Source organism: Paroedura picta, chromosome 12 (assembly GCF_049243985.1).
Source record: "Paroedura picta isolate Pp20150507F chromosome 12, Ppicta_v3.0, whole genome shotgun sequence".
NCBI lineage: Eukaryota > Metazoa > Chordata > Lepidosauria > Squamata > Gekkonidae > Paroedura > Paroedura picta.
Window position 1 is genome coordinate 28,681,151 of NC_135380.1, and position 25,941 is coordinate 28,707,091.

Consider the following 25,941-nt stretch of genomic DNA (forward strand, 5'->3'; position numbering starts at 1 on the left):
TCCAGGCAAGTAACAATGGGAAAGATGTTTTCCTATGTAGAATGGACAATTTAGAGTTAGGGTAAAAATGAAAGGCATGCTTCAGAACAAACCTCAGCATCAGAAGGTGCGTACAAAAGCAGCCTCTCATTGTCTAAGCCAGGGATAGTCAAACTGTGGCCCTCCAGATGTCCATGGACTACAATTCCCAGGAGCCCCTGCCAGCGAATGCTGGCAGGGGTTCCTGGGAATTATAGTCCATGGACATCTGGAGGGCCGCAGTTTGACTACCCCTGGTCTAAGCTCAGGCATCTTTCAGAAGAGCATCTCTTAAGGAAGAGCTGCAGGCACTACTCAGGCCATTCCAATATAGTAGGTGCTTCAAACAGGATGAGGGTTGTTTATGTGTTAGAATTCTACAGGGGCACAGAAAAGGTGCTAGGTCCAGAATCCTGAGTAATCTAGACTTTCCATTTTAAAATATGGCACTTTTCTGTCCCTCGTGACTGCGAAGATGCACATGGAAGTGTGTTGCTACAGCTGCCGAAACCTTGGAAGCCCCGAGGTAGCAAAGTTCCCCGGTTGTCTCGGCTTCAGTGCCTTGGCATTGCTCTTTGTCCCTCCTCATGATGAGCGAGACCACAGTAAGTGAGGTCAAGTAGTTTTTTAGAAGAATAAATTATGTAAAGAAAAGGCATTATTACGAGGAGGAACATAGTTTATGCAGACTGAGGGGGATTCATCTCAGGACAGAGTGTTCCTTTTCTATTTGTGATGCACAGGCGACTTTGACAGCTGTGATGGAAGAGGACAGGAGAGGTTTGGCAGAGACGGTCTTAGCTGGTCCTGTGTTTTAGTGGCGGAGGCTGATTCGCCCAACAACAGATCAAGCTTTGAAATCTAGGCCATCGACAACAGATCAAGAGCAGAATGTCTCAGTGCCCTGCCCAGTGTGATTTTTGTTTCCCTTTACTGCAGGTTTTGCAAGCCATGGGCTACCCCACCGGTTTTGACGCAGACATGGAATGTACAAGCTCCGATGAGAAGTCGGATACAGAAGGCAAAAATGAGACAGTGTCTTCGAACTCAAGCAATAATACTGGAAATTCTACAATCGACACCTCCGCTACCTTGGAGGTTGGTGTTGCACCCCCTCACCCCCCCCAGTCTTTGCAGACATCCAGCCATAGGAAATCATTTCTAGATTTCTCTTTATTTGGTTCTCCTTGAGAAATTTACTCGGGCGTTTCCTGGTTTGAACTCAGGAACTGTATGCATGCAAAGCCGGTGCTCTGCTGTGGAACCCCCCCCCCCCCCCCCCCCGGTTTATAGAACCGCATTTAGTCATAGAATGCATTTTAAGTGCTTACAAAAAGTGCGTTATCAAAATAATACCACAAAGTGTTTTTCCTCAGGAAAACCCACTCACCCATCTGTTTACATTAAAATATCTGGTACTTGGGCTATTATCAGTTTTGGTACTGACACCAAGGAATTTTTAAACATTTGCTTAATCAATTCCGGGGAGCCTAGAAACACAGAAATACTTTTCTTCCTGCTCCAGTCCTTCTTTTTTTTTTTTTGAAATAAAATCCCAAGTAGGGCTGGGGATCTGTCCCTGGGCTGTGTCTATGGCTCCACAGATTGGGCTTGTTCTTGTTTTCTGCCAAAATCTGTTATCATGTGGACCTGTGTGGGTCAGGGGCTACGGCCCGGAGCAAGGAATGAGAAAGCCGATCTCTGTATTCAGGACTGGAGCCAGGTGTCCAGGGGTAACTAGAAACGCTGGGCTGTGACTGCTTCTGCAGGAGCTGGCATTTAGAAACCAGGCATTCCTGCTTCAGGCAGAATGGAAGACTGAGGGAACAGTCAGAAAAGACAGCAAGCTGCTTGTTAGAGCTGCCAGCCTGGAATGTGGAACGGCTCTAAATAGGGTTTTGTTCCCCTTTCACTGTGCCATTCTGTACATTAGAACAGTGGTCCCCAACCTTTTTATCACTGGGGACCAGTCAATGCTTGACAATTTTACTGAGGCCCGGGGGGGGGGAGGTAGACTTTTGCCGAGGGACGTCGCAACTGCCTGAGCCCCTGCTCCACTTGCTTTCCCACCGGTGCACCTGACTTCCCAGCCATGGCGGCCTCTGGAGAGCACCAAAGGTGAGCTGGCAGCAGAGTGGCAGGGCAGCGCCCGAGGCAGCAGCCGGGGAGGATGATGAGAAGGAGCCATGGCCCGGTACCAGCTGATCCATGGACCGGTACCGGTCCCCGGACCGGGAGTTGGGGACCACTGCATTAGAGGGCCTTTGCATATGCGATTGTGTTCTGGAAATGTGTGCTTACAGCTGTGTATGCAAACATAATGCTGTTGAGTACTTGAATAGCTATGATGTGGATCAGGCAACTGCTGGACACAAAGGCTGCCCATGCCCTTCTCTTTGTTTCCACAACATCTGTACTCCCCCATTTCCTACTGGGTATCTTGTCTTTCCTAGGTACGAACTCAGGGTCCCATCCTCACAGCGAGCGGCAAGAACCCGGTGATGGAGCTGAATGAGAAACGGCGAGGTCTCAAGTACGAGCTTATTTCAGAGACAGGTGGCAGCCATGACAAGCGTTTTGTGATGGAGGTAAGGGAGGCGTATCTTGTGTACCGTCTTAGCAGTGCACAAGGGGGTGTGAGGAACCAGGAGGAACTCATGCGCCTCTTCACACATTATATTGTGTGAAGTGTGAGTGTACACATTTTAAATGTACACTTTAAAGCAGGGGTAGTCAACCTGCGGTCCTCCAGATGTTCATGGACTACAATTCCCACGAGCCCCTGCCAGCGTTTGCTGGCAGGGGCTCATGGGAATTGTAGTCCATGAACATCTGGAGGACCACAGGTTGACTACCCCTGCTTTAAAGCATAGATACAAGCAAATGTGTCTCTTACTGGTTATACTGGTTGCCTTGAGAGGGATCTAAGAGGGCTACTGTTCATGTTGATTGTATGTTTAGGGGTAGATTCAGGATTGTTTTCTTGTAATAGGCCTGTAGAAGGGGAGTAAAGTGGGATGGAAGGCTTGTTCAAGCTATCAGTGGGTGGTGAGAGGTCAGAGGCCATGAAGATTTGTGGTTCTGTATGTCTTCTCATGTTGCCATTGATTCCGGTTTGTCCATGGGATGAGCCATAAATGTGTTCCTGTCCCTTCTTTGAATGGGTCCTGAAATATTCTGGGTAGCTCCTGCCAGGAGATGTGCTTCAGTTATGAATCCACTGTCTCATTTCCAGGTTGAAGTAGATGGGCAGAAGTTCCGAGGCGCTGGTCCCAACAAGAAGGTGGCCAAGGCTAGTGCTGCGTTGGCTGCTCTTGAGAAACTCTTCTCTGGCCCCAATGCAGCTGCCAACAAGAAGAAAAAGATTCTCCCCCAGGTGAGGCACATTGAGTGGGTTGCCTTTTGGGTGAGTTTCCTGCTTGGCCAATGATGCAGCAACACCCAAGCCCAAGAGACATCAATGGAGAGGGATGTCAGAAGCCACTTGGACAGACATGTAGACCTTGAATCGGGATGTGCTTAGATTGAATGAGAACATGGAATTTGCAATTCAGTCCACTACTGTTTGGAGATTTGGTGAGTGCCAAGGATATGGAATTGGTATAGTGTAGGTTGATCTCATTAGATCACAGAAGCTAAGCAGGGTTGGGGCTGGGTTGGGAGAACACCAAGGAAAATTCTGCAGATATGGCTATGGCCAACCACCTCTGCTTAATCACTTGCCTTGAAAACCCTCTGGGATCACCATAGGTCAGCTGCAACTTGACAGTACTTTACTCTCTCTCACACTCACTTTCACACACAGACACTCTTGCACTCTGTCACTTAAACACACACTCTTTCACGCTCTCACTCAATCACACTCTCTCTTACTCACACACACTCACTCACTCTCACACTCACTCTCTCACACACACTATGTGGATGGAGGCTGAAGTTGAGGTCTGAAGAGTCAGCTTGTAAAACTATAAAGATTCTGTCAGGAAGGACAAGTGGCCAGGCTGAGGAAGGCAGGTCAGTCAGAGCCAGAACCTCCCCGTTTGATGATCTTGGTCACTCGAGCATTTGACTTGACATGGAAAGGGGCCTAGAATGTCTTGAGAACTGGGCCAGGCCATACTGATTTTAACCTGTTTGTCCTTTCTGTTGGAAATGGAGCATTGCTAGAATGGCCATAACTTAATTCTGCAACTGCATTTTTATATCCACACAGCTTGTGGGTTGTCCAGTATTCAGCTTGATACAGTGTTTCATTGAATGAGGGTATATAAACCTGTAAGCCTGTTTTGCCATTACAGTTTGAATCTTGAGAGTCATTACGGAGGGCTGGAAAATTCCTCTGAGTTCTCTCAGATTAACGTTGGAAGAGAACAAAAGCTTCAGAGTCTCTTCTGCGGAAGCACCCGTGGGAATAAGGCCTGACAATTAACACTTTGATCTTCAGCAGGCAGATTAAGTGGAATTAGGGCTTCTTCTGCCCCTCTTTCCTTCAGCTCCTGTTGCCAAAGCAGTGATGGGCATGGGGCGTTCTGCCACTCCAGCTGAAATCGGTGCACAAACATGTTAAGAAGGAGGAAAGGAGAAGTAACGCACACTTGGCAAAGCAGCTCCTTAGCATAGGCAGCATGGCATCATCCTCTGCTGTTGTGTTGATTCCAGCACCCTGTTAGTGACAGCAGCAGCCTGTCATCTCTGTGGAGAGGAGCCTTTTCCTGGAAGCAGACAGAGGCCAGATTCTTGGGCCTTGGGCTGCCCACCTTCTCCCTGTGGGCCCAAAGGGAGTCGTGGCTGTAGGCCCTGTAGAAGTGTCTCCTCATTTTGTTGCCCCAGGAATGTGCAGCTGGAGCTATAAGAGCACAAGAGTCATCCTCAGCTTCCCTCCCACAAGGAGAGCAGGGTGCCCGAAAGCCCAGGTTGAGGGGGGTTGGTTTACATTATGTGATTAAAAAAAAAATCTACAAGCATCTTGTGACTGATCCTGTTTGCATAGCCCCACTCTGGGCTCTGTTTCTAGGTCTTAGTACCAGGAGACAAGATAGTGAGTCAGCAAACAGTTCATCATCGATCTTCTGTGCAAGCCGTCATGGGGACTGCGCATGGGCAGGCTTGCCATCAGAGAGGTATTTGCAGCCAAGAGCCTCCAGGGGGCACTGCACGCCAGAGGCAAAAACTTGTTCCCGCCCGGGGACTGTGTGCTTCTGTGCAGCAGTTTCCCCACCCTCCGTTCCTATTTTGCTGCCGAAGGAGAAGGTTATCTTTTTGGAGTCTCCAGTCTTTCACGTTACTGAGGAATTGCTTCGTCCAGTGCTCTGGCTTCTGAGTTCTAGTTGTGGCTCAGAAAGCCCTTTCAAAAAATGCCTCTGATTACTTCTGTTTAGTTTTAGTGAAGGGCACAGTGTCCCTCCAGGTAAGGTCTGCCACTTCACCCTCAAAGCTCAGGGAGATACGGTATCAAAACATAAAGTGTGAAACAGCCCTTGAAGCATTGGAGTCATCATCCTAGCTGGCCCCAGCAAAATTGTCCATTGCTGCATCCTCGGCATCAATGTGGTCAGCTCCGCATCCCAGATCTATGTTGGAATGGGTCCAACCTATCTCGTGCTCCCCTTCAGCTCATCATGCTGTTACCTAAAATTTACTGTCTCCCAAATTTAGATAGGTGAATTAGTGAATTCTGGGAAAAGGCGCATCTATGTATACCAGGAGCCTTCCCTTTCAGTAAGGTAAAGGTAAAGGTATCCCCTGTGCAAACACCGGGTCATGTGTGACCCTTGGGGTGACGCCCTCTAGCGTTTTCATGGCAGACACAATACGGGGTGGTTTGCCAGTGCTTTCCCCAGTCATTACCGTTTACCCCCCAGCAAGCTGGGTACTCATTTTACCGACCTCAGAAGGATGGAAGGCTGAGTCAACCTTGAGCCGGCTGCTGGGATCGAACTCCCAGCCTCATGGGCAGAGCTTCAGACTGCATGTCTGCTGCCTTACCACTCTGCAGCACAAGAGGCTCTTCCCTTTCAGTAAGCTCGCACAAAAACCAAATTGAAAATAAAATAAAATAATTTTTCTTAAAAAATGAAATGAAAACTAAAACACACTTTTATGCAATTTAAGCTAAACACACACTATTAAATCCAGTGGATCTGACACCACATGGGACACAAGTCTGGATGAGCCCTCTCCTTATATATGGGCAACAGATCATCTCTGTGGCCCAGTCCCTAGAAATAGAAAGTCCTATCTGTATAAGTGGAAACTTTTCTCTGCTGCAGTGAGAGGGAGATTTCTCTGAGCAGTGCTTCATTGCAAGTTATGTTTGAATATCTATTGTACCTAGGAACAATTATATGTTTTTTCCCCTCATTAAAGGTCCACCCGGCTGCCATCTCTTGTTCCCATTGGGGAGTTGATGGCGGATCAGTTTTCTCCCATCGTTTGCCCAAAAGATTTCTTAAGGGGCTTTGTAATCTTTGCCTGCCTTGGGACCCATTGGTTCCCCATTGGTTTCCCTCTGTTGTTTTGGCACAGTTGATGCTTAAGCCATTCGAACCCCTTGCCATATGGTGGTTGGCTGAACTCTCTATGAAAGTCTGTTTTCTAGTGGCTGTTACATCAGCCAGGCAGATGAATTAGCAGCTCTTCAGGTGCTCCCCATTTTTGAAGGTTTTTACTGAGAGGGTAATCCTTTAACCCAGGGATCCTCAACCTGTGGTCCTCCAGATGTTCATGGACTACAATTCCCATGAGCCCCTGCCAGCCTTTGCTGGCAGGGGCTCATGGGAATTGTAGTCCATGAACATCTGGAGGACCACAGGTTGAGGATCCCTACTTTAACCCACTCTTAGATTCCACTTAGGGTATTATTTTACCCATCTTTTTGCCGGCACCAAGCTCTGAAAATTAATGTTACGCTCTCCCCTAGATGCTAGAAGGGCTTTGTTATTTTATCTTAAAAGAATGCGGGAGTTCTGCACAGATAGAGCTCTGTGTATATGCTTCACTAGTCTTAAGAAAATAAAGGGAACTTTGTCCCAGGTGGATTATTTCAGCCATTAGGGAATGCTATGGCTTGGCTGGGTTCCCATGCCTGCTAAACATTCATGCTCATTCTACTAGAGCAGTGGCTTCTTTGGCAACTTTCTTTGATGGGGTACCATTGACGGAGATCTGCCCGAGCTGCTGCTTGGTGGTCAGCAGACATGTTCCTATGCCACTGCACGGGATCTGCAGGTGAGAAGCTCAAGTGAGGAAGACAGTATTCCACCCCCTGGTATGTAGCTTGTTAGAATTCTCATGTGGGACTGCACAGAAGATCAACGATGAAAGCAAGTTGTACTTACCTATAACTATTCATCGAGTATCTTCTGTGCAAGCACACCTACGTTTCCCACTGCATGCTCTGACTTCAGCAGTGCTAGAGGTACTGAGGGTGAGGTGCTGCTGTGTGGGAGCCCATGGTCCCTGGGTAGGAACAAGTTTCTAGCTCTGGTGTGGAGCACCCCCCCCCCCAGATGCTCTTAGCTGTAAAGATTTCTCATGTGCTGACCCCATGTGTGCCTACACTGGAGATGCTTGATGAACAATAGTTACAAGTTAAGTGCAACTTTGTTTTTCAGTTTCTTTCCTGCCATTGTCCAGATGTGTTCAAAGCAGGAAACAAAATAAGGGAGGACCAGGTAGGACGAGAGAGAGAAGCATGCAATGAACAGGCTTGGCCCAGAGCTGAGGTGCTCAACTAGGGCCATCTTCCACACGACCCACACCTCTCCACCACAATCAGGGGAGCCAAATGCCGCATACCTGACATACTTGTGTGAAATAGCTTTGCTGGAAGAAAGCACAGTAGTGCCAAGGAACGCAGAACAGTGTGGAACCAGGGGAAAAAATCGCCTTAAGAGCCAGCATCAAATTTTGAGCACTGTCCCCCTGCCTAAGAGAGTGGTATGCCCGCTTTCCACCAGCCTGGCACTTGTACTAATCTCTGATTCTCTCTCTGTAGACAAAAGGAATCATCAACACAGCCATGTCAGCAGCGGTCCAGGCGGCTCGCGGCAGAGGGAGGGGTGCTCTAACACGAGGCGCTTTTGTTGGGGCAGCAGCTGCAACTGGTTACTTGGCACCAGGTATTGACCAATCCAGGCTTATCTCATGAGTGCAGTGACTGCAGGAGCACAACCTGCATTGGCAGGGAACTAAAAACAGCCCTTGCCTGTGGGAAATCCATGGCCTGGTTCCCAGGATGTCAGGCAGCAGATGGGAGAGATGGTGGTGGTCCCTTCAGTCTCTTTGGATCCACTTTGCTCTCCTTCTCTCTATATAAACTCTTATCTTTGGGCTGACTCCTCCTTGAGTCAGGCCACATTTCTCTGTGGCAGCAAAAAAGAAATCGGCAGCCATGAATGCACATCTTCAGGCTGTGCCTTCAGGCTGTGTGTCCAGCTTGATTGAACTGAGACGTTCAGCTTCTGTAAACTGAAAGCTTGGGAGATGTCAAGATTGTTGTTGAAATGGGTGGGTGTGGCCTTCCGGGGCTTGATTTTTTTTTTTTTATCTGTGTTTCACTTCCTCTTTAGGAATCGGTGTTCAGTTCAATTCAAACTTTATTACAGTCGTTCAGACCAAGTTATATGAAGTTAATACATAAAAGACCAAAAGACTATAGTCATTTAATACAATACAATTTAAAACAGATCATAAAATAGAACTTAAAATTATGCTACTTTAGAGCACCGGATTTTTATTGCGGCGGCACAAAATCTAGCCAGCTGAGTTGTCACCTGGGGGGACTCATCACTTAGCAGCCTCTTTGCTCGATCTACATCATGATGTTCTGGCAACTTTTTAAGGAGTGGTTCAATCAAGTTGCTACGAATGTCTACATAAGCAGGGCAGTGGAACAATATATGCTCTCTTGTATCAATTTCGCCACTCCCACAAAAACATTGTCTCAGTGTAAGGGGAATGTTCTTATAGCGACCCTCAACAAGAGCTGAAGGCAGGACTTTAGGAATCAGTGTTTTATGTCTATGCTTGTGTGCTCTACCTTCTGGACCCAGTTCGTATCTTCCTGAGGCCCACCCGACCTACCCCACGTGTGTTTCTCTTGCAGGCTACGGGGCACCCTATGGGTACAGTGCTGCTGCCGCTGCACCAGCTTATGGTACGTACAGCCTCTTGCTTATCTAAAGCACAGCACTGTCTTTGTTGATTCTCAGGGCAGCCCCACAGTGGTGTGCAGGTGGTCGTGGGCAAACAGCAACTCCCTTCAAATGTGGCAATTGTAGCCCTTGGTTTTGTCTCTTTTGAAGGCCGCAACCCGTGTGGTTCTCGTTCTGGTTGGAGCTTCTTTCTTGCCTCCTTGCTTTGCCTGACTGTGGAAGGGCTGCTTGTTCTAACTGCCTGCCTCCCTTTCATATCAGAACTGAATGAATCTCTCTCTCTCTCTCTTTCTCTCTCCTCCACCCTAGTAATTCTCCTATCTTCTTACAGCCATCTTGTGCTCCATTCAAAGCACCCCGAAGGGCCAAAACTCTCAATTGGGGCTTATATCATTGGCCAGACTCTTTTACCACCCCCTCACCTTGACCAAGTGCTGTTTGGTTTTCGGCAGTTGTTGCTTGGAGCTTTTGTCTTTTTGCAGCCTGCTGGGAGCCAGCCATTCACGCGTGTCACAGCCACATGGCCAGTTGAGTGCTTCTGTTTGTCTGGGGAAGAACGGAGTAGTTGTTGTTGTTGGAGAGTTCACACATTCCTTTCAAGTGCCGTACGTCCTCCCAATTCTAAACTCTGCTTGAGCAGCGCAATGTGTGAACTCGGCCTACAGAAGAGTGGGCAGGCTGGAATGGCCAAGGGCGTCCAGCTTGCTCCATGTCCCAGGCAGCCCAAGGCGGCCCTGAGTGCAAAAGAACCTCCGTCTTTCCAACATGTGGTATTTGACATGTGGGTTTCCCTTCCCCATTTGTCAGCCCAACCAAAAGAATCCCCCTCACCCTTCTTAATAGGAAGCAGAACTGGCCCTTTGGATTTCTTTGAATGTAGTTTTATGTAGCAATGGGGGCCAAGCAGTTTGGAGTCAGTGATGTATCCCAACCCATTTCCCCAGAGGTAATCCTAAGGCAGGTGTCCCCAGACTGTGAGACAGGCCGTAGCACAACAGAAGGCCCCAGCTATGCTCTGCAGCGGGAGTATCTGGTAACTTGGGTTCCACCCCCCCTTTTGAGCCAGAAGGATTCCCAAGGCAGCTAACGCAAAAATGATAAAAATGCAGTTATTTGAGGATTCTTCATCCCTTCTGATAGCAACACTCAGGATTGGCATGCCATTTAGATTCCAGAGGACTTTTAAGCACAAACCCCTTTCCTTTGAAATAACTTCACTGGCCTAGCTCCCCCTGGGGAATGCTGCCACCTCTTATCTCTTCTTTTGGGTATAACTGGATCCCTGATCTAATCTGGCATGCTGGGTTCGATTCTGCACTCCCCCACATGCAGCCAGCTGGGTGACCTTGGGCTCGCCACAGCATTGATAAAACTGTTCTGACCGAGCAGGAATATCAGGGCTCTCTCAGCCTCGCCCACCCCACAGGGTGTCTGTTGTGGGGAGAGGAATGGGAAGGTGACTGTAAGCCGCTTTGAGCCTCCTTCGGATAGGGAAAAGCGGCATATAAGAACCAACTCTTCTTCTTCTTCTTCTGATCACTTCTGTCTGATCGCAACAGAATCACCAGGTCAGAGGAGACTGTCTGATGGCTCTCTGCATGAGTTGCCGTTCTAGGCCTGATTCTAAATCAATGACCCATGTACAAATACTTGGGGGGGGTCACCACTCCTGAGAACTCCTGAGATTGTTCACACATTTACCTCCTCAAAAGGTTAGTTGGGGTAGGTAGGGGAGTGCCCCCAGTCTGCAGTATTTTTCCTTGAAGGACATGACCTTTTGCTAAACCGCAAGTTGCCCTTCCCCTCCTTCCCCTCCTGTCCTAGCATGGCTCCTCACTGACTCCAGCTGCTTTGTTGACAATGCCGCCCTCATTCCCTGCATAAAAGAACACTCTTACTGGTTGTTTTTCTTAAATGTCTGGTTGGATGGTTGTGGTGCTCCATCTTGGGACAGAAGCGCTGCTCCTGGCTGTAAGGTATTCTCCCCCTCCCGCTCCCCGTATCTCTCTGCCTCCGTGAAGCTGTTTGCATGTTGGGAAGGTTTCACTCTGATCATCCCGATCCTTTTGGAACACCTGCTGTTGCTGCTTTCTGATTTCTAAAACGGACCCGTCAGGCGAAAAGGTTGAGAGACTGTCAACCAGGATTCTTTTTGTTGTCGGTTTAGATTGAACAATCAAACAAAAACGACTGCCCCAATAAACAAGCGTCTTTGTGAGGCCACAAGAATGTTAACATAATGTGGAATTGGATGGAAAGGCTCCCCCCCCCCAATTTTTCCACCCTTCCTCTGCCGCGAAGAGTTAACGTCCCAGAATATCTTCAGTGCTTGCTCTAAGGCCCTACCCAGAGAGGTGTATCACGCTCTGCTATGTGGCTTTTTGTAGTATTTGTCCTTGCACGCAGCATGGCGTTGGTGCCATATCTGCCTTATATTAACAGACCTCGCCTGGCCCCTTAAGTGCCTTATTTGCTTCTCTCTACCCTGACAGCTGGGCAGAGGCTTCCAATGAGACCCTCTTGATTTGCCCTCCACAATTCTTGTCTGGCTGATGAGGGGGAAGGGGGTGTCTTTGGGCTGCTTTGCTCTTGCCAAATTAACCAGGAAACTAGCTGTATTCCTAAGAACAAAATCCGAGTCCAGTGGCACCTTTTAAGATCAACAGAGTTTTATTCAAGGGATAAGCTTTTGTGCGTTTCTTCAGATACATTGAAATGGAAGTGACCAGTCCATACATAGAGGTGGAGAGAGAGCAGCAAATTAGCACACAGCATAATCAAGATGTTTAAGAGCTGCAGGAATCACAGGCTTAGTGAATACGGTCGTCATGTGTTTGGATTGAAGGATGTTTAGAGGACAATACGCTGCCCCTGCACTGAATGAGATTAGAATATGTAGTGAGATAAGAAATGCTGATATGTGAATGCTAATATCATTCATTCTGTACATCTGTATTCTCATCAAGAAGAAGAAGAAGAGTTGGTGCTTATATGCCACTTTTCTCTACCCGAAGGAGGCTCAAAGTGGCTTACATTTGCCTTCTCTTTCCTCTCCCCACAACAGACACCCAGTGAGGGAGGTGAGGCTGAGAGAGCCCTGATATTCCTGCTTGGTCAGAGCAGTTTTCTCAGTGCTGTGGTGAGCCCAAGGTCACCCATCTGGCTGCATGTTGGGAAGCGCAGATTCAAACCTGGCTTGCTAGATTAGAAGTCTGCACTCCTAACCACTATACCAAGCTGGCACCAAGGACCGTACATCCTCATAGAAATATAGAGTTGGAAGGGTCCTCCAGGGTCATCTAGTCCAACCCACTGCAGAATGCAGGAAATTCCATTTTGGGGGTTGTATTTTTTATTTGCATTTCTTATTTGGAATAGTAGATTGGAATAGTGTATATGCTGTGTGGGGCAACGAATAGTAAGATGTAATGTGATTTTGAATGGTAGATTGGAATGTATTTCTCTGGTCTGGTAACAGAGGAGACATAACACTGCACAACATTCACCTCACTTAGTTACCTCCAGACTCGAGAAGGACTAGAATGGAGTGTTGACAACAGGGCCTCGTGTCATTCCTGGCATTCCACATTTTAGAAGGGTACATTTACACATCACCCTCCAATTTCGATATATTTGCTTTCCTATATTGCCCCCTAGAACTAAATCCAAACAAATGGTGAGCATATGAAGTAAGTGTGTAATTCCTGTCAAGTATCTTCGTTATGTTGTATTCTGCTGCTCCCCTTCTACCTCTGTGTATGAACTTGTAACTTCCACTTCACTGTCTCTGAAGAAGCATGCCTGCACACAAAAGCAGATACCTTGGATGATGCTTTGTCAGTTTTAAAGTTCCCACTGGACTAGAACTTTGTTCTGTTGCTTCAGACCGACATGGCTGTCCCCTGAATCTGTCTGCATTCCCAAGAACATTTTCCTGGGAGGAAGCCCCATTTCATAGACCTGACTAGAGATTCTAAGTACCTTGCAATAGGATTGCTTTCTAAAGCTGTAAGGGTTTTGTTTTGCTATTTTAGTTAAATCTTGCTTTTCTGAAGGATGTTAAGGATTTATCTGGAGTACTTTTGGTTTCTTCTCTCTGTAGGTTTGCCCAAGAGAATGTTTCTGTTGCCAGTCATGAAGCTTCCCACCTACCCCATGACCCACTATTCTTTCTTTTAACAAACGGGAGAAACCACTTCCCCGCCCCAGCCGAATGCCACAGTACAGTTCAGAGACACACAGCCTTTAAAGCCTGGTTTTCTTTGAACAGGTACTTGAGCAAAAACCATTTGTAAAGAGACATCTTTTCCTACTTTTTTTTTTTTAATATTAACAAAATGCAAAATTTAGTTCTCTCTAAAACTTGAAGAAAAGCAAAACGATGGTCTGTGAAAAAAAAAATGGTTACCTCATTATTTAATTTTTTTTTTTTCAAAATAACTTATACCAGCCTTCTGTTATAGGGAAGAAACTTAGATGCTTAAAACCTTTTATGTTTTAAATGAAGTATTCGAATTATGTAAAATTTTAAAACTTGTGAAGGATGTATAGAGTATAATACGCCGATCATAAAATAAAACCTGCTTTTTTTTGTCGTAACGGAGTATTTTGCCTGTTTCCTAACGGAGAGTCAGTGGCTGGAGTTTGTCTCGTTAGACTTTTACTATCTGGATGACACCAAAAATAAAACAAACAAGCAAAAATCAGTGTCTTCTGTTCTGGCTTATTCGTAGCATTAGTTCCACTTGAGGGCTTTTGTTCATCCCTTCCTTTGTCATGTCCAGGGGTAGTCAAACTGCGGCCCTCCAGATGTCCGTGGACTACAATTCCCAGGAGCCCCTGCCAGCATTCGCTGGCAGGGGCTCCTGGGAATTGTAGTCCACGGACATCTGGAGGGCCGCGGTTTGACTACCCCTGGTCATGTCTCTCCAGTTGTGGGAGGATTTGGCACCAAAGAATGTGGGATGCCCTTACACGTGAGAAATGCCTTATGCACTTTGAATCAGAGCATGCCCATGCCTCTCTTGTAAGGTTTGTAACCCCTTCTCTCATTAGGACACTTGCCCTGGCACAGGGAGAGCCATTCTCCTGAACAAAAACCATCATGAGGGCATGCCGACAGTACTTGATGAGCCAGAACAGAAAAGGCCTTGGAAAAACCTTTTTCCCCGGATGGTTTTGTTTTTGCAAAGCGGTTGCTGACACAGTTAAAAAAAAAAAAAAAGCAACTCTGATTTAGTACAGTACTTTATGAAAATTATCATCAGATTCAGGATGTTCCCTGACTTAAAAATCAATAGATAAATTTCACTCTCTAATTCTCTCCCGCTTTAAAAAAAGAAAGAACTCAGCTTCAGATAATCAAATGCACACATGTTCTTGTGGCCTCCCTCCCCTCCCTGAGCCTTGGATTTTTTTCAGAGCTAAAGCAAAGGGTGCTCCTTTTTCATCCCCTCCCCAAACCTTGATGAACTATTATTAAGAATCTAAAGCAGCAACACGGTCCCCATGAATATTTGCTACTTTAATTGTCCCTGGTCTTGTTCAGTGCTGCTGTGAAAAAGTTAAAAGACGTTTCAGCCATAGGCCAGCATCTGTTTACTTCTGGGCTTTCTAATTCTTGGTGTGTGAGATTTGCCCAATGTGCATATTTACCTCTGCGGAGACAGGAATGCTGTTCTGGGGCGGGGTCTGCTTTTGAAGCGGGTGAAGGTGAGGAGACACAGGTTGCTATTAAGGTATCACCTCCACAAATACACAAGCGTTGCTGTTTCTCTTTTTCTCTTCAAAGGTCACCCATTAGCAGCTCATTTATAATACTCTTATGCTGGGCCAAGGATGCCTTTATATACTCTGCTCTCCTCCAGCTGACTGGAACAGAGGCATGGTAGGCCTGGAAAAGGGGTGGGGGAGAAGCAACAGTGAAATGGCCAGTCTCCTTGTAGGACAAGCAATCAGGGAGCTGTCTTTTCGAGAGTCAGAGTATATAAACACACAGCTTTTCCTGGAATGAACCACGCTTGTGGTTTGAGGTGAGATGGGAGGGAGAAGAAAGTGAACACCTAATTATTTGTGTTTTTTGGAATGTGTATTCCCCCCCTCCCCGCCCAAACTTTTGTATCTGTTTTAACCTTGTGCCGTAGCTCTTGCTTGCAGTTCAGTGGTGGTGATGCTTTAATAAAACACTGGAAGCACCAAGAATGCTGTTTGCCCTCCCTTACTGCTGAAGAAATGTTCAAAGGAGGGGGGGGAGCAGAATAGACCGGGGGGGGACACTTTCAAATTGAGAACAGTATTGACTGTCTTGCTGGCCTATGGATGAAAAGAAGCCATCGCGGAGCTGGAAAAGAATGGCTAAGATGACACAATCGTATTCTTTCTGGGTAATTGGCCATTTTATAAATTGAGGGGAGGGTTTTTTTGCTTGTTTCGTGCCATGAATTTCTTGAGCTGTTTTGAAGCCATGCACAATACCTTCTGTGACATTCTAAAGGCTTCCCCTCACCTGTGAGAACCTCGTTGTGCCAGCTACTGGTCTCCGTTGGCGCTCTGCTCTTTTCCAACACGATGGCCGTCATTTTCAATAATTGATATGAAGTCATTTTTCCCCCCTCTCCATTTATTTTTGTCATGTCGGGAGTTACTAACCCCACGTTGTAAACCCGCCCTGTTGCTGCACATTTTATATTTCTCTGCTTTACTGAAATCCTTTTAAGAAGCTGTTGGTTCCTTGGTTTTTTATGCATAAATATAAAAAATGGACAAGGGGTAACCGGTTTTTGGAGGCTGCTAGTAGAGGATGGCTGAGCACTACTTCCATGTTTAAAAAAAAAAAGGGGGGGGATCCAAAACGTGCCCGATTTTGCAATGAAAACCCCACATACAGCTTGAAAGAGCAGAGAAATTTAAGCGGCGCTTGAACCGTCATCCCCTTTTGAAAATTAACCTGCGCTTTTTCTTGCTTCTCTGCTCTTCTCTCTGCTGTAGGTGGCTTTTTCATTGACAGCCCTTATTGCCAACCTCTCAACATCGCTCCTTTTATCATTCACTTGGGCCCTCAAGATTTCTTCTCTGACTTCTAAAGCAAGCAGGTTATGTGGTTTGCAAAGTGCTTTTCACAAATTTCTTCCTAAAAAGCAAGAGCTTAATGTGACTCGTTTGAGGGAGAAGCCTTCGGGATCAGAACGGGACTCTGGGATTCTCTTTTTAAACGTTTATTTGTATATATTTTTAATTTGTTCCTTTCCTGAACTCCAAAAAGCAATACTCACAAGCCCCTGCTCTCAGAACCACAGCAATAGATGTACATAGAATGCTGCTTGGCTGTTTCTACTTTGCCCTAAGACAGAAACGGATGTTTTAAAACCATGTTCTATTTTGAAATGTGGCTTGGCTCTCAATCATATTAGCTAGCCTTAACTCCACCTTTGGCTCTCTTAACTATTCTGATTTTCTTTTTGGATGGGAAGCAAAGAACGGAACAAAGAACGAAGGAAAGCTTTCAACTCCCCCCCCCCCCCCCCCGTAGCAGCCTGGTGGAAGGTTTCTGGCTTTGGGCCCTTATCTGCAGTGCCTCTTCTGGAAGCATCAGCCCTAACCAAGTGGGAATCTTGAAACTAAACAAGCCATTTCAGATACAAATGGACTTTCTAATGACCCCTTAGCTTCACTTTAGGATATCCTGGTTTAAAAGGAATACTTTAGAAGCTACGGCCACAATCAACATCTTAGTGTGGGATGCGTCTTGTGAAGCCCAGAAGCTCACAAACGCCAGTAAAAAGAGTGGGAAGCTTGGTAAGGGGGTCTGTTGGCAATCAGTCCTCCCCTCTTTGTATGACTGACCTACCTCAAAGGGTTTTTAAGTGAGGACAGAAATTTCTAAAGAACCATCGATCCCAAACAAAACATTCAAGCCCCACAAAAGTGGCTGGTGTCCTAGAGCAGTGGTCCCCAAATTTTTTATCACTGGGGACCGGTCAATATTTGACAATTTTACTGAGGCCTGGGGGGGGGTAGTCTTTTGCTGAGGGACGTTGCTGCCGCCGCCTGAGCCCCTGCTCCACTTGCTTTCCCGCTGGCGCCCTGACTTCCCACCGCCCGCTGGGGGGCGCTGCCAGCAGCAGGTGCACAGTGCCACGCTGAGGGGGATCCCCAGCCATGGTGGCCGCTGGAGAGCACCAAAGGTGAGCCAGCAGCAAAGTGGCAAGGCAGCCCCCGAGGCAGCAGCCGGGGAGGAGGACGAGGAGTACCGAATGATCCACGGACCGGGACCGGTTCCCAGACCGGGGGTTGGGGACCACTGTCCTAGAGCACAGCTGTATCCTCGCACGACTCCTGTTCATTTATTCCAGCAGCGCTTGTGTGAGAGAAGGTCCCAGTGGATCGTGCCCTTAATTCCTAATGGAGGTGAAGCCTCGGATGAATCCTTGCTAATCAGGTTAACGGCAGTTTTCTCTCTCGCTCTGGCCATAGTTTGTAGAATAAACACAAGGGCAGCGGCTGTGTGCCAAGGCCGGGTGTCCAAAAGAGGTAAGCGCTTCTGTTTTTGGCCTCGAGGCTTATTTCTGTTGCTGCCTTTCAGTCATTTTGCTGAACCTCCACTGTCATGTCTTACTGTAAAACGGAATGTATATATTTGAGCAGGGATCATGCAGCCCAGGAAGGGCTGTTCCTTCTCCAAACTGCCAACTTTCTTTTTTTAAACTTATTTTATTTGGGGAAAGACAAATGATATTTTTAAGTTTCATGCTCAAGAAAACAACCTGAAGGAAAATGTGTCTGGTGTGTTTCCTCTTTAATCCTGTTTAACTCCAGTCTCAATCATGGTGAGGACTGTGCCAGAGCCACGAGATACATACGCATGAAAACAAATGGCCTCTGGCCCTCTATAGCAGCCTTTCTCAACACTTTTACCATTGAGAAGCCCCTGAAACAGTCTTCAATATGTGGGGAACCCCAGAAGAGGTGCAGTGGTGCAGAATATGGTTGGGAAGCATAGCTGTGTACATGCCCCTCCCCTTCCCACCCCATCCAGGCTCATCATTGGTCACTGGGGGGGGGGGTGGAGGTCAACAAGACCATATATAGCAGTGGTTCTCAACCTAGGGGTTATGACCCCATTTGGGGTCACCTGGCCCCTTCCATGGGGTTGCCAGGTTGCTAGCTGTTATGGCAGCGGCAGCAGCAGCCCACAGCAGCGGACAGGCCACAGCAGTGATATCAGGGCTCTCTCAGCCTCACCCACCTCACAGGGTGTCTGATGTGGGGAGAGGAAAGGGAAGACGAATGTAAGTCACTTTGAGACGCCTTATGGTAGAGAAAAGCAGCATATAAAAACCAACTCTTCTTCTTCAAAGTTCACACTAGTAAATCACTACTGGAAGAGAGCCTTAATGAAAAGTCTTCTCCAAAGGCAACTCCTCCCAGCGTGCCATTCAACAAGTTTCGTTCCATGTTGTTTAGATGGAAATTTTGATAATTTTGGAAGAGCGTCAGAACCGAATTGGCCGAGTGGTATGAGGACCAGGTTCCACCTCCTTAAAGTCCCTCTTCACAGCTCTTATTTCTGGAAAATGTATGGAGATTTCACAGGCTGACATTCCAGAACAGTTGTAAACATGGCCACAAAGTAGTTTGCATTCTTGCTGGAAAAGGCTGCCACAGTCTGATTTGCCATGGTAGTTTTCTCTCTTTCATTCCCTCCCTTGTTTTCCGCACAGGCTGGGACTAACCTCTTCCTGCCCATTGTTGTCTTTCCTATAAATATTCAGACCTACTTTTCTAGCATCAAAGCCTTGGAATAATCTAACAGCATCAATGCAATTCATGTTTTCATAACTTTCCCATCTGCTTTGAGCTCTTGCTGTGGAGCATGTTTCTGTGGTCACTCATCACTACAACACGATTTTTTAAAAAATGGTTCCCAGTTGCATCTCCCCAAAGGGAGAGCTGCATGAAGAAAAACAGGCAAGTTTTGCTTTCAGGCACAACGAGGGGTGTGGGTTGGCAGCAGCTTGGATGGTGGGCAGTGAAGATTTTAATACGCCAAAATCCAAGCCAAGAGACGCCAGGTACAGGTTTGCCCCTTCCTTTTAGGGCCCCAAAGCAACCTGTCTTCCATCTCTTATTAAGGCTATACATTGTTCTCCCCTCCCACTGTGTTTTTATCTACAGGAATGATAAAACTAACAGGCATGCAGGGAGCCCTTCTGTCAAATAGCGCCAGTTCTATACTCTCGTTTCCGTTCTCAATCTATCAATCTTGCTGTCCTAAGGTCAAACTAATCTCACAGCCACATCCTCTGGGTAATATGACATTAATATGCTAAGCAAGACATGTGGTGTTGTCTAAAACCATATTTCTCAAAGGGGCCAAGCAGCAGGACTTTAGAAGTACTAAAGATGCTTAATTGACTTCTACATACTTGTCAGGAAAGCTGTTGTCCAAATACCGACACTTCCTTGTGGAAGAGCCACATGATATCCTTGGCTCATCAGCCATTGCTTGTACGTATGCCCCATCTGGGAAACTATGATGTGTTTCATTTCTTACAACAACTTAACACTAAAAGATGACTCTCTGCTTCCAGGAGCTGTGTGCCTGGCTCAGATTGTCTTCCCTCAGCCCCTTATTAATAAACAGAAAATACTTATGCTAAATAGACCACAATGCTGGGAGGACACAATAGTGTGGACAAGGCAGTTTTCCTTTGCATTTGCAAGGGTACTCAGTTGAGCAACAGCTGGCAATCACCCTACTCTTCTAGGACGTAAACAGAAAGGTTGCTAAAGAAAGGCTAAGGGCCAGACCCAGGAAAGGACTAAATTATAGAATTAGACATGTGTCTTTTTTTTTTTTTTGCTGCTTGTAATTATACCAGGTGGGACATGGTGAACAGGCAAGTACAAAGTTCCCAGTGCCTCCAGTAGCATCACGCAGAGGTCAGTTTATACAGACCCTGCAGTACAGCACAGTTATTAAAATGTGTAACCCTTTGGGTAACAATAAGTATCCAGAGTATGTAGCTAATACAGTGGTAGAGAAACACCCATGGGTGACTTTGAAATGTCCAGCCATGGAGGCCACCAAAAGCTCTAGCCAAGAAAGAGTACGAGAGTGCAATTCACTGGAGCTGCAGCCTGTAAAATGTCACACACAATGAAAATGAGTCTGATCAAGTAGGGTCTGGCTCAGAGAAGCCGCTGCGACAATAAATCCATTGAATGCTCCACAGAACAGTCATTTTGAATCCTTCGGACTTAACATGGTTGCTCTTTGGAACTGGGTATGTAGCAAGCGGGTGCACTTAGGACGAAGTCAGACAGGAGAACTGGATTTGTTGGGTTCTGAGGTTGGGGACGCTAAAGATTAAAACAGAGGCAAGATTACAGGCGAAGCAACTTGAAACCCCAACTGGCAACTGTCACGATTTGCTAGGAGTGAATTTATTGCTTCTTATTTTCATCAACTATTCGGTCTGTTCTAATATACAGAGGAGGGATGGCTGATAAGGGAAAAAAACCTGATACCCAAGATTCAATGCATGGAAATAAAGTATTAGGTGCCCCATAGTCATGTTGACTTTTCTTCACCACTGGTCTGGTAGAAAGCAGCAATTCTTGCTTCTTTAAGAAAAGGTGAACAAGGAAGCAAGCAAAAATGCAGGCATTATGAGTGGCCAGTTTAGAAGACCCATGTGCTGTTCTGTCTTATCCCAGTAATACCTCTTGACAAGCCTGTTTTCAGAGCTGTTTTGCACAAAATGAAGTCCCAAGAGTATTTCCCCCCCCCTCACTGGGTTCCACTGTGTTGAAACAGAGCTTTGTGAATATTCTGCATTGGAATTCAAATCAAAATAGGAATTCATCCTTTAAATGGAACAACAGGGAGTTAATATTAGTGTTCGTCTCCCGCAGCACTTAACAGAGCAAATCCTCCTAGCAAAAGGGATTGTCCTTCTCTATATCACCAAACGGAGATGTTTTGTGAACAACCTGCAGCCACCCTAGTTAGTGCTTTAGGGCAGGGGTAGTCAACCTGTGGTCCTCCTGATGTTCATGGACTACAATTCCCATGAGCACCTGCCAGCAAATGCTGGCAGGGGCTCATGGGAATTGTAGTCCATGGACATCTGGAGGACTACAGGTTGACTACCCCTGCTTTAGGGTGCTCACCATATATGCTGGGGAGATTATTTGCATGGAATGCTTTGGATACTTCCTAAAGCCATCATATCCAAGACCACTGATAAGAGACCAAAGGTGGCTATAGCCACATCAGGGCTTCAATTCACTCCCATCAGCCTGTTAGGCCCTTCCCAGCACTGTGCCTCTTGCTTCTATTGGGGGCTACGTAGCTGGAATGAACAGGCAGCCTCATAAGAAACTGGAGCCCTCAGGTTCATGGAGCAGTGGATGGCCTGCAGGGTAGTCAACCTGTGGTCCTCCAGGTGTCCATGGACTACAATTCCCATGAGCCCCTGCCAGCAAATGCTGGCAGGGGGTCATGGGAATTGTAGTCCATGGACATCTGGAGGACCACAGGTTGACTACTCCTGGGTTAGGGAACCAAATGCCCATTCTACACTTTGAACTGCACTGCAGTGGAGCAATGTATCATCTGATTGGCCTTGGAGAACTAATATGCCGGGAGAGCCAAAGGAAGAGAGAGTGCTTAATGGGCATCCAAAGCTGCTGTCTTTCTGGTCCTAGAGACTGAGCAGGGTCCTCTTTGTAGGATCCCAGCAGCAGAAGAGGTCTGTCTGTGGACAGCAACTACAGTCACCACTCTTAAACTGCTCAGGCCATTTCCCTGTAACCAACAGCACCTTCTGCCCCAAACTGGCCTCTGAGCTATTCTGAAGTAAGGATGGGCATGAACTGGTTCACAGGCCAGAATGTGGCACAAACCTGGCCCGTTTTGGAGTCCAAGAACTTTTGTTCGGGGAAGGCACCTTCCCTGAATATTTACTGGACAGTTGGCTGGTTTAAAATCTGACAGCTGAGTTGCATGGGTCCACAGCTGACCTGTTAACCTGGAATGGCCGTGAGCCATTTCACTGATTGGTTTTTCCCCCTGATTCAAAGTGGGGTGGGGGGGAGCAAACCTCACAAGTCTAATGGCTTGCACCCATTTAAAACCTAACTGCTGATGGGCAGGACCTGTCCTGTTGTTAGATTTAAATGGCTGGCAACCATATCACCCCGGCAGAAGCTAAATCCCTGGGAAATGGACTTTGAAGCACTTAGCAACAGATTAGGTGGTGCAACAACATTTTTAGAAGGTACCACAAAGTAACCGAACACACCTCTGAAGCAAAAATTTCAGTCTGGGCAGCAAGGAAATGGAAATTGTGTCGAGCAAAAGTGACCCACACACATGGAAAGCAGTCTAGGCCCAGTTCTACAGGCTGGAGGTGCAATGATTGCAAAAAACTTATTTTGATAACGTGCTGACGGTAGGACTTAATGATGGCTGGGGCATCAACATAAACACAAATAATTGTCGGCCAGATAGATGTGAACAGAAATGATCTGCCTTATTTGGAACGGACTTCCACATCAATTTTCTGCCTACGTGAACACTCCCTGCCACCCTTCTGCATATGCAATCTGGATTAGTCTAGTATATGAATGTAATTGTGTTTCCCATGACTTCTGCAGACAACCACTGAAGCGTTAGATTCTAAGACAAGTTCATCAGGCCAGAGACCTCTCCAAATGTTCCTCATTGGGAGGGGCAAGTACACAGTTGTCGGGTTTTGGCCCAATTTAAATTATGACATGGAATAAAAGTTTTTAAAGGCCATGCAGTGACTATAGTTCTGCTTATTTAAGTAAGAGAACCTGAATCTCCCTACATCATTAAGTTCTCCAGATGGTCAAGGTTTCATTGCAGGGTGTTGCCTGAATCAAAGGAGATAACAAATGTAAGTCACTCTGTAGGTTGAAAAGGTCTTCTCTACCTTTGACTTCTGGGCATAGCAAGCAGCACATCTGCAACCTGCCCTCGACTAAGAAAAATGGGCAAAGGGGGTGATTATAAAGCAAGGATCTGTATGTGCTGGAGGGGACTGATGTACACACCCTGGACACGATGCACCAGAACTTCCATTCATGAAAGAAGGAGGACTATTGCATGTGTTTTTGAGGTGCTTCTGTCGGCTCTCTATTGATCTTCGAGAGAACCAAATACTGACCTGTGAAACCAAACAGTTGCTTTCTTCTTCTGGTGTTCTTTCTATAGGCTGCATATTTTAGTACTATTAGTAGTTTCCAAACCATCAGAGAAGATGAGGGACCCCCTGAGCACTGCAAAGTATCCAGCAAATAATAATGCAGTTAAAAGTGAAATGAGGCCGACAAAGTTGTAATCCAATTTTACTAGTTTATATCTCAATCCATAAGATCTACACACTGCGACTAAGTCTACTACAATGTCCACATGTCTATTATTGATGGAGTTACAGTCTTTTTTGGTATTAAACAATAAAGATAATTCATGTACACAGTTAAGGAAAAAGGGGGGGACGACCCTCAACAGCAGGGCACTGCAGGGTCTCGTCTCTTGTCGTCTCAGATTGCATTAGCTAGCATTAGTCTGGTCAACAAGAAAAATAAAAGTAGAAATACAAATCTCTTTATATACAAACCAGTGCCTTGTATTGTAACCAGCTTATACTCCACACGCTGCACACAAAAAAGTTTATCGGCTGATAACAATAGATATTTCAGCATAGCACAAACCAGTATAAATTAAAAAAGAGAAGAGACATACAAAGGTGCAAAAACCTCCATTCTACAGCTTTTCTGGTGAGAAGTTTTGGACAATCTAAGCGCTCAGAAATCCAAGCAGCATTAGCACCTACCAGTGTGGCTACAAGGAGTTTGGGTGGTGGGTGGGGAGGAACAAACAAGCACCAGTCCAGCCAACAGAGCTGCCAAAACAAGTTTCTGAGGAAGCCTGTGCAAAGACTAAAGGACAGATTCTTGCTGCAGCTGTAACAAGCCAAAGGAGCAATTCCCATCTTTCCCTATCTTGGTTTCTTTGTCTGTTCTCATCTATGTGCAAAATTAAAAAAGAAAAACCACAAAGCTCGGAAGCAGAAAAGCACACAAAACACGTAACAAAGAAAGGGTTTTTGTTGTTTTAAAAAACAACCACCCAGAAACTAACCCCACACAAATTATGTATGAAGCAGCTTTTTCAAAGTAGAGATTGAAATGGTTGAGGTGTGTTATATGGCTCTGAGTGAGAATCACAAGTAAAACAGACCTTGCTGGGAATTCTGACCATGTTCCTCTTTAATTCTGAAAGAAGACCCAGCTGGGGTGGGGAGGGGGTGGGTGGGTGGGTGGAGGTGCTTAAAAAAAAAAGAGACTCTCCCAGAGTTGCATAGAATTGATTAGTGACAGAGAAAGACACGCTGGACAGACACAGGTAGGTGCATACACACATTAAGGGGTGGGGTTCCTGCAAACCATGCAAACTCCCTACCGGCTATCCGGGGAGGTCTGGTCTCTGGCACTGAAGTACTTCTGGTTAAGAGTTGTCTTTTTTGTTCCTTTCAAATAAAATCTTTTTAAAAAGTTATCACTGTAAAAAAATCTCTTGTCTGTAAACTTAAGTTAGAGTTTTGGTAAGTTCTCGTACCTACTCCTGTGGAAAAGAAAGCCTGCAGCCAGACTGTAGAATGGAGTGTTTTCTCCAAAACAGAGCTTCGATCTACAGCTACACCCTCTGGTTAAATAATCAGTAGTATGAAGATCCTGCGATCTGTGACGAGCCTTGCGCCTGAATTTTTGCGCCCAGCTTTTTGTCACTGACCTGTGGGAAAGCCCTGACATGCGCTGTGTTTCTAGGGTCTATGTACATTCTGGTCCTCTCCCATGTGGCATCTGGCCAAGGAAGGCAACGTAAGGCAGAAGGCGTCTAGCAGAAGGCGAGCGTTGCATGCCGCCTCGGAGAGTTGCCGACCCTTCAGCACGTCTCTTTCCCTTGGACGCCCGTCACAGTCTTGATTGAACTCAGCGTTCTGTTGAACCACGTCTTCCGAGAGGCTTGCACCTCGTTCAGAGCCTGCCCCAAGTCATGCTCCAGATCCTGAAAGACAGCAGAGGTGCCCACATGTAACCCAGGGAGAAACGTAAAACCTGTGGCTGCTTCCCTCCCATAACATGCATGCCATATGCCATATGCCCTCTGTGCTCTCGCCATTTCCCATACCATCTAGAGCAGTGATCCCCAACCTTTTTATCACCGGGGACCGGTCAACGCTTGACAATTTTACTGAAGCCCGGGGAGGGGATAGTGTTTTGCCGAGGGATGTCGCCGCCCTCTGAGCCCCTGCTCTGCTTGCTTTCCCGCCGGCACCCCTGACTTCCCGCCATCCACTGGGGGGTGCTGCTAGCAGCACCTGTGCAGTGCCACACTGAGGGGGAGCCCCAGCCATGGCGGCCATTGGAGAACACCAAAGGTGAGCCAGCGGCAGAGTGGTAGGGCAGCGACCAAGGCAGCACCCGGGGAGGAGGATGAGGAGGAGCTGCGGCCCGGTACCGATTGATTCACAGACCAGTACCGGTCCCCGGACCAGGGGTTAAGGATCACTGATCTAGAGCAGGGGCAAGTACTGGCAGGGGCTCACTGTAAGTGTAGTTCATGGACAGCTGGAGAGCCACCTTTTGGCCAACCCTGCTCTAGGCAGACAATTTAGCACACAACCAGGGGAGAGAGGGATACCCCCAAATCCAGCAAATTAATTCTGATTGG

The 25,941-nt window shown here is 46.8% G+C and overlaps 2 protein-coding genes across 14 annotated transcripts in view; one reads left to right on the forward strand and one right to left on the reverse strand.

Annotated features, from left to right (window-relative positions):
* STRBP (spermatid perinuclear RNA binding protein) overlaps window positions 1–24,259 on the forward strand; it is a 100,471-nt gene extending 76,212 nt beyond the window's left edge. For 10 of the 12 annotated variants that reach the window (XM_077306888.1, XM_077306883.1, XM_077306893.1 and 7 more), the window contains 6 exons: window positions 958–1,116; window positions 2,472–2,606; window positions 3,254–3,394; window positions 8,015–8,138; window positions 9,125–9,175; window positions 16,161–24,259. In XM_077306888.1, coding sequence (XP_077163003.1) covers window positions 958–1,116; window positions 2,472–2,606; window positions 3,254–3,394; window positions 8,015–8,138; window positions 9,125–9,175; window positions 16,161–16,255 — 705 coding nt within the window. In that variant the 3' untranslated portion in view covers window positions 16,256–24,259. Of the gene's footprint in view, window positions 1–957; window positions 1,117–2,471; window positions 2,607–3,253; window positions 3,395–8,014; window positions 8,139–9,124; window positions 9,176–13,275; window positions 13,773–16,160 lie in introns of those variants that run through there. The other 2 variants (XM_077306894.1, XM_077306895.1) reach the window with 1 other exon arrangement.
* RABGAP1 (RAB GTPase activating protein 1) overlaps window positions 23,536–25,941 on the reverse strand; it is a 73,727-nt gene continuing 71,321 nt past the window's right edge. For both annotated transcript variants that reach the window (XM_077306881.1, XM_077306882.1), the window contains one exon: window positions 23,536–25,275. In XM_077306881.1, coding sequence (XP_077162996.1) covers window positions 25,153–25,275 — 123 coding nt within the window. In that variant the 3' untranslated portion in view covers window positions 23,536–25,152. The remainder of the gene's footprint in view (window positions 25,276–25,941) is intronic.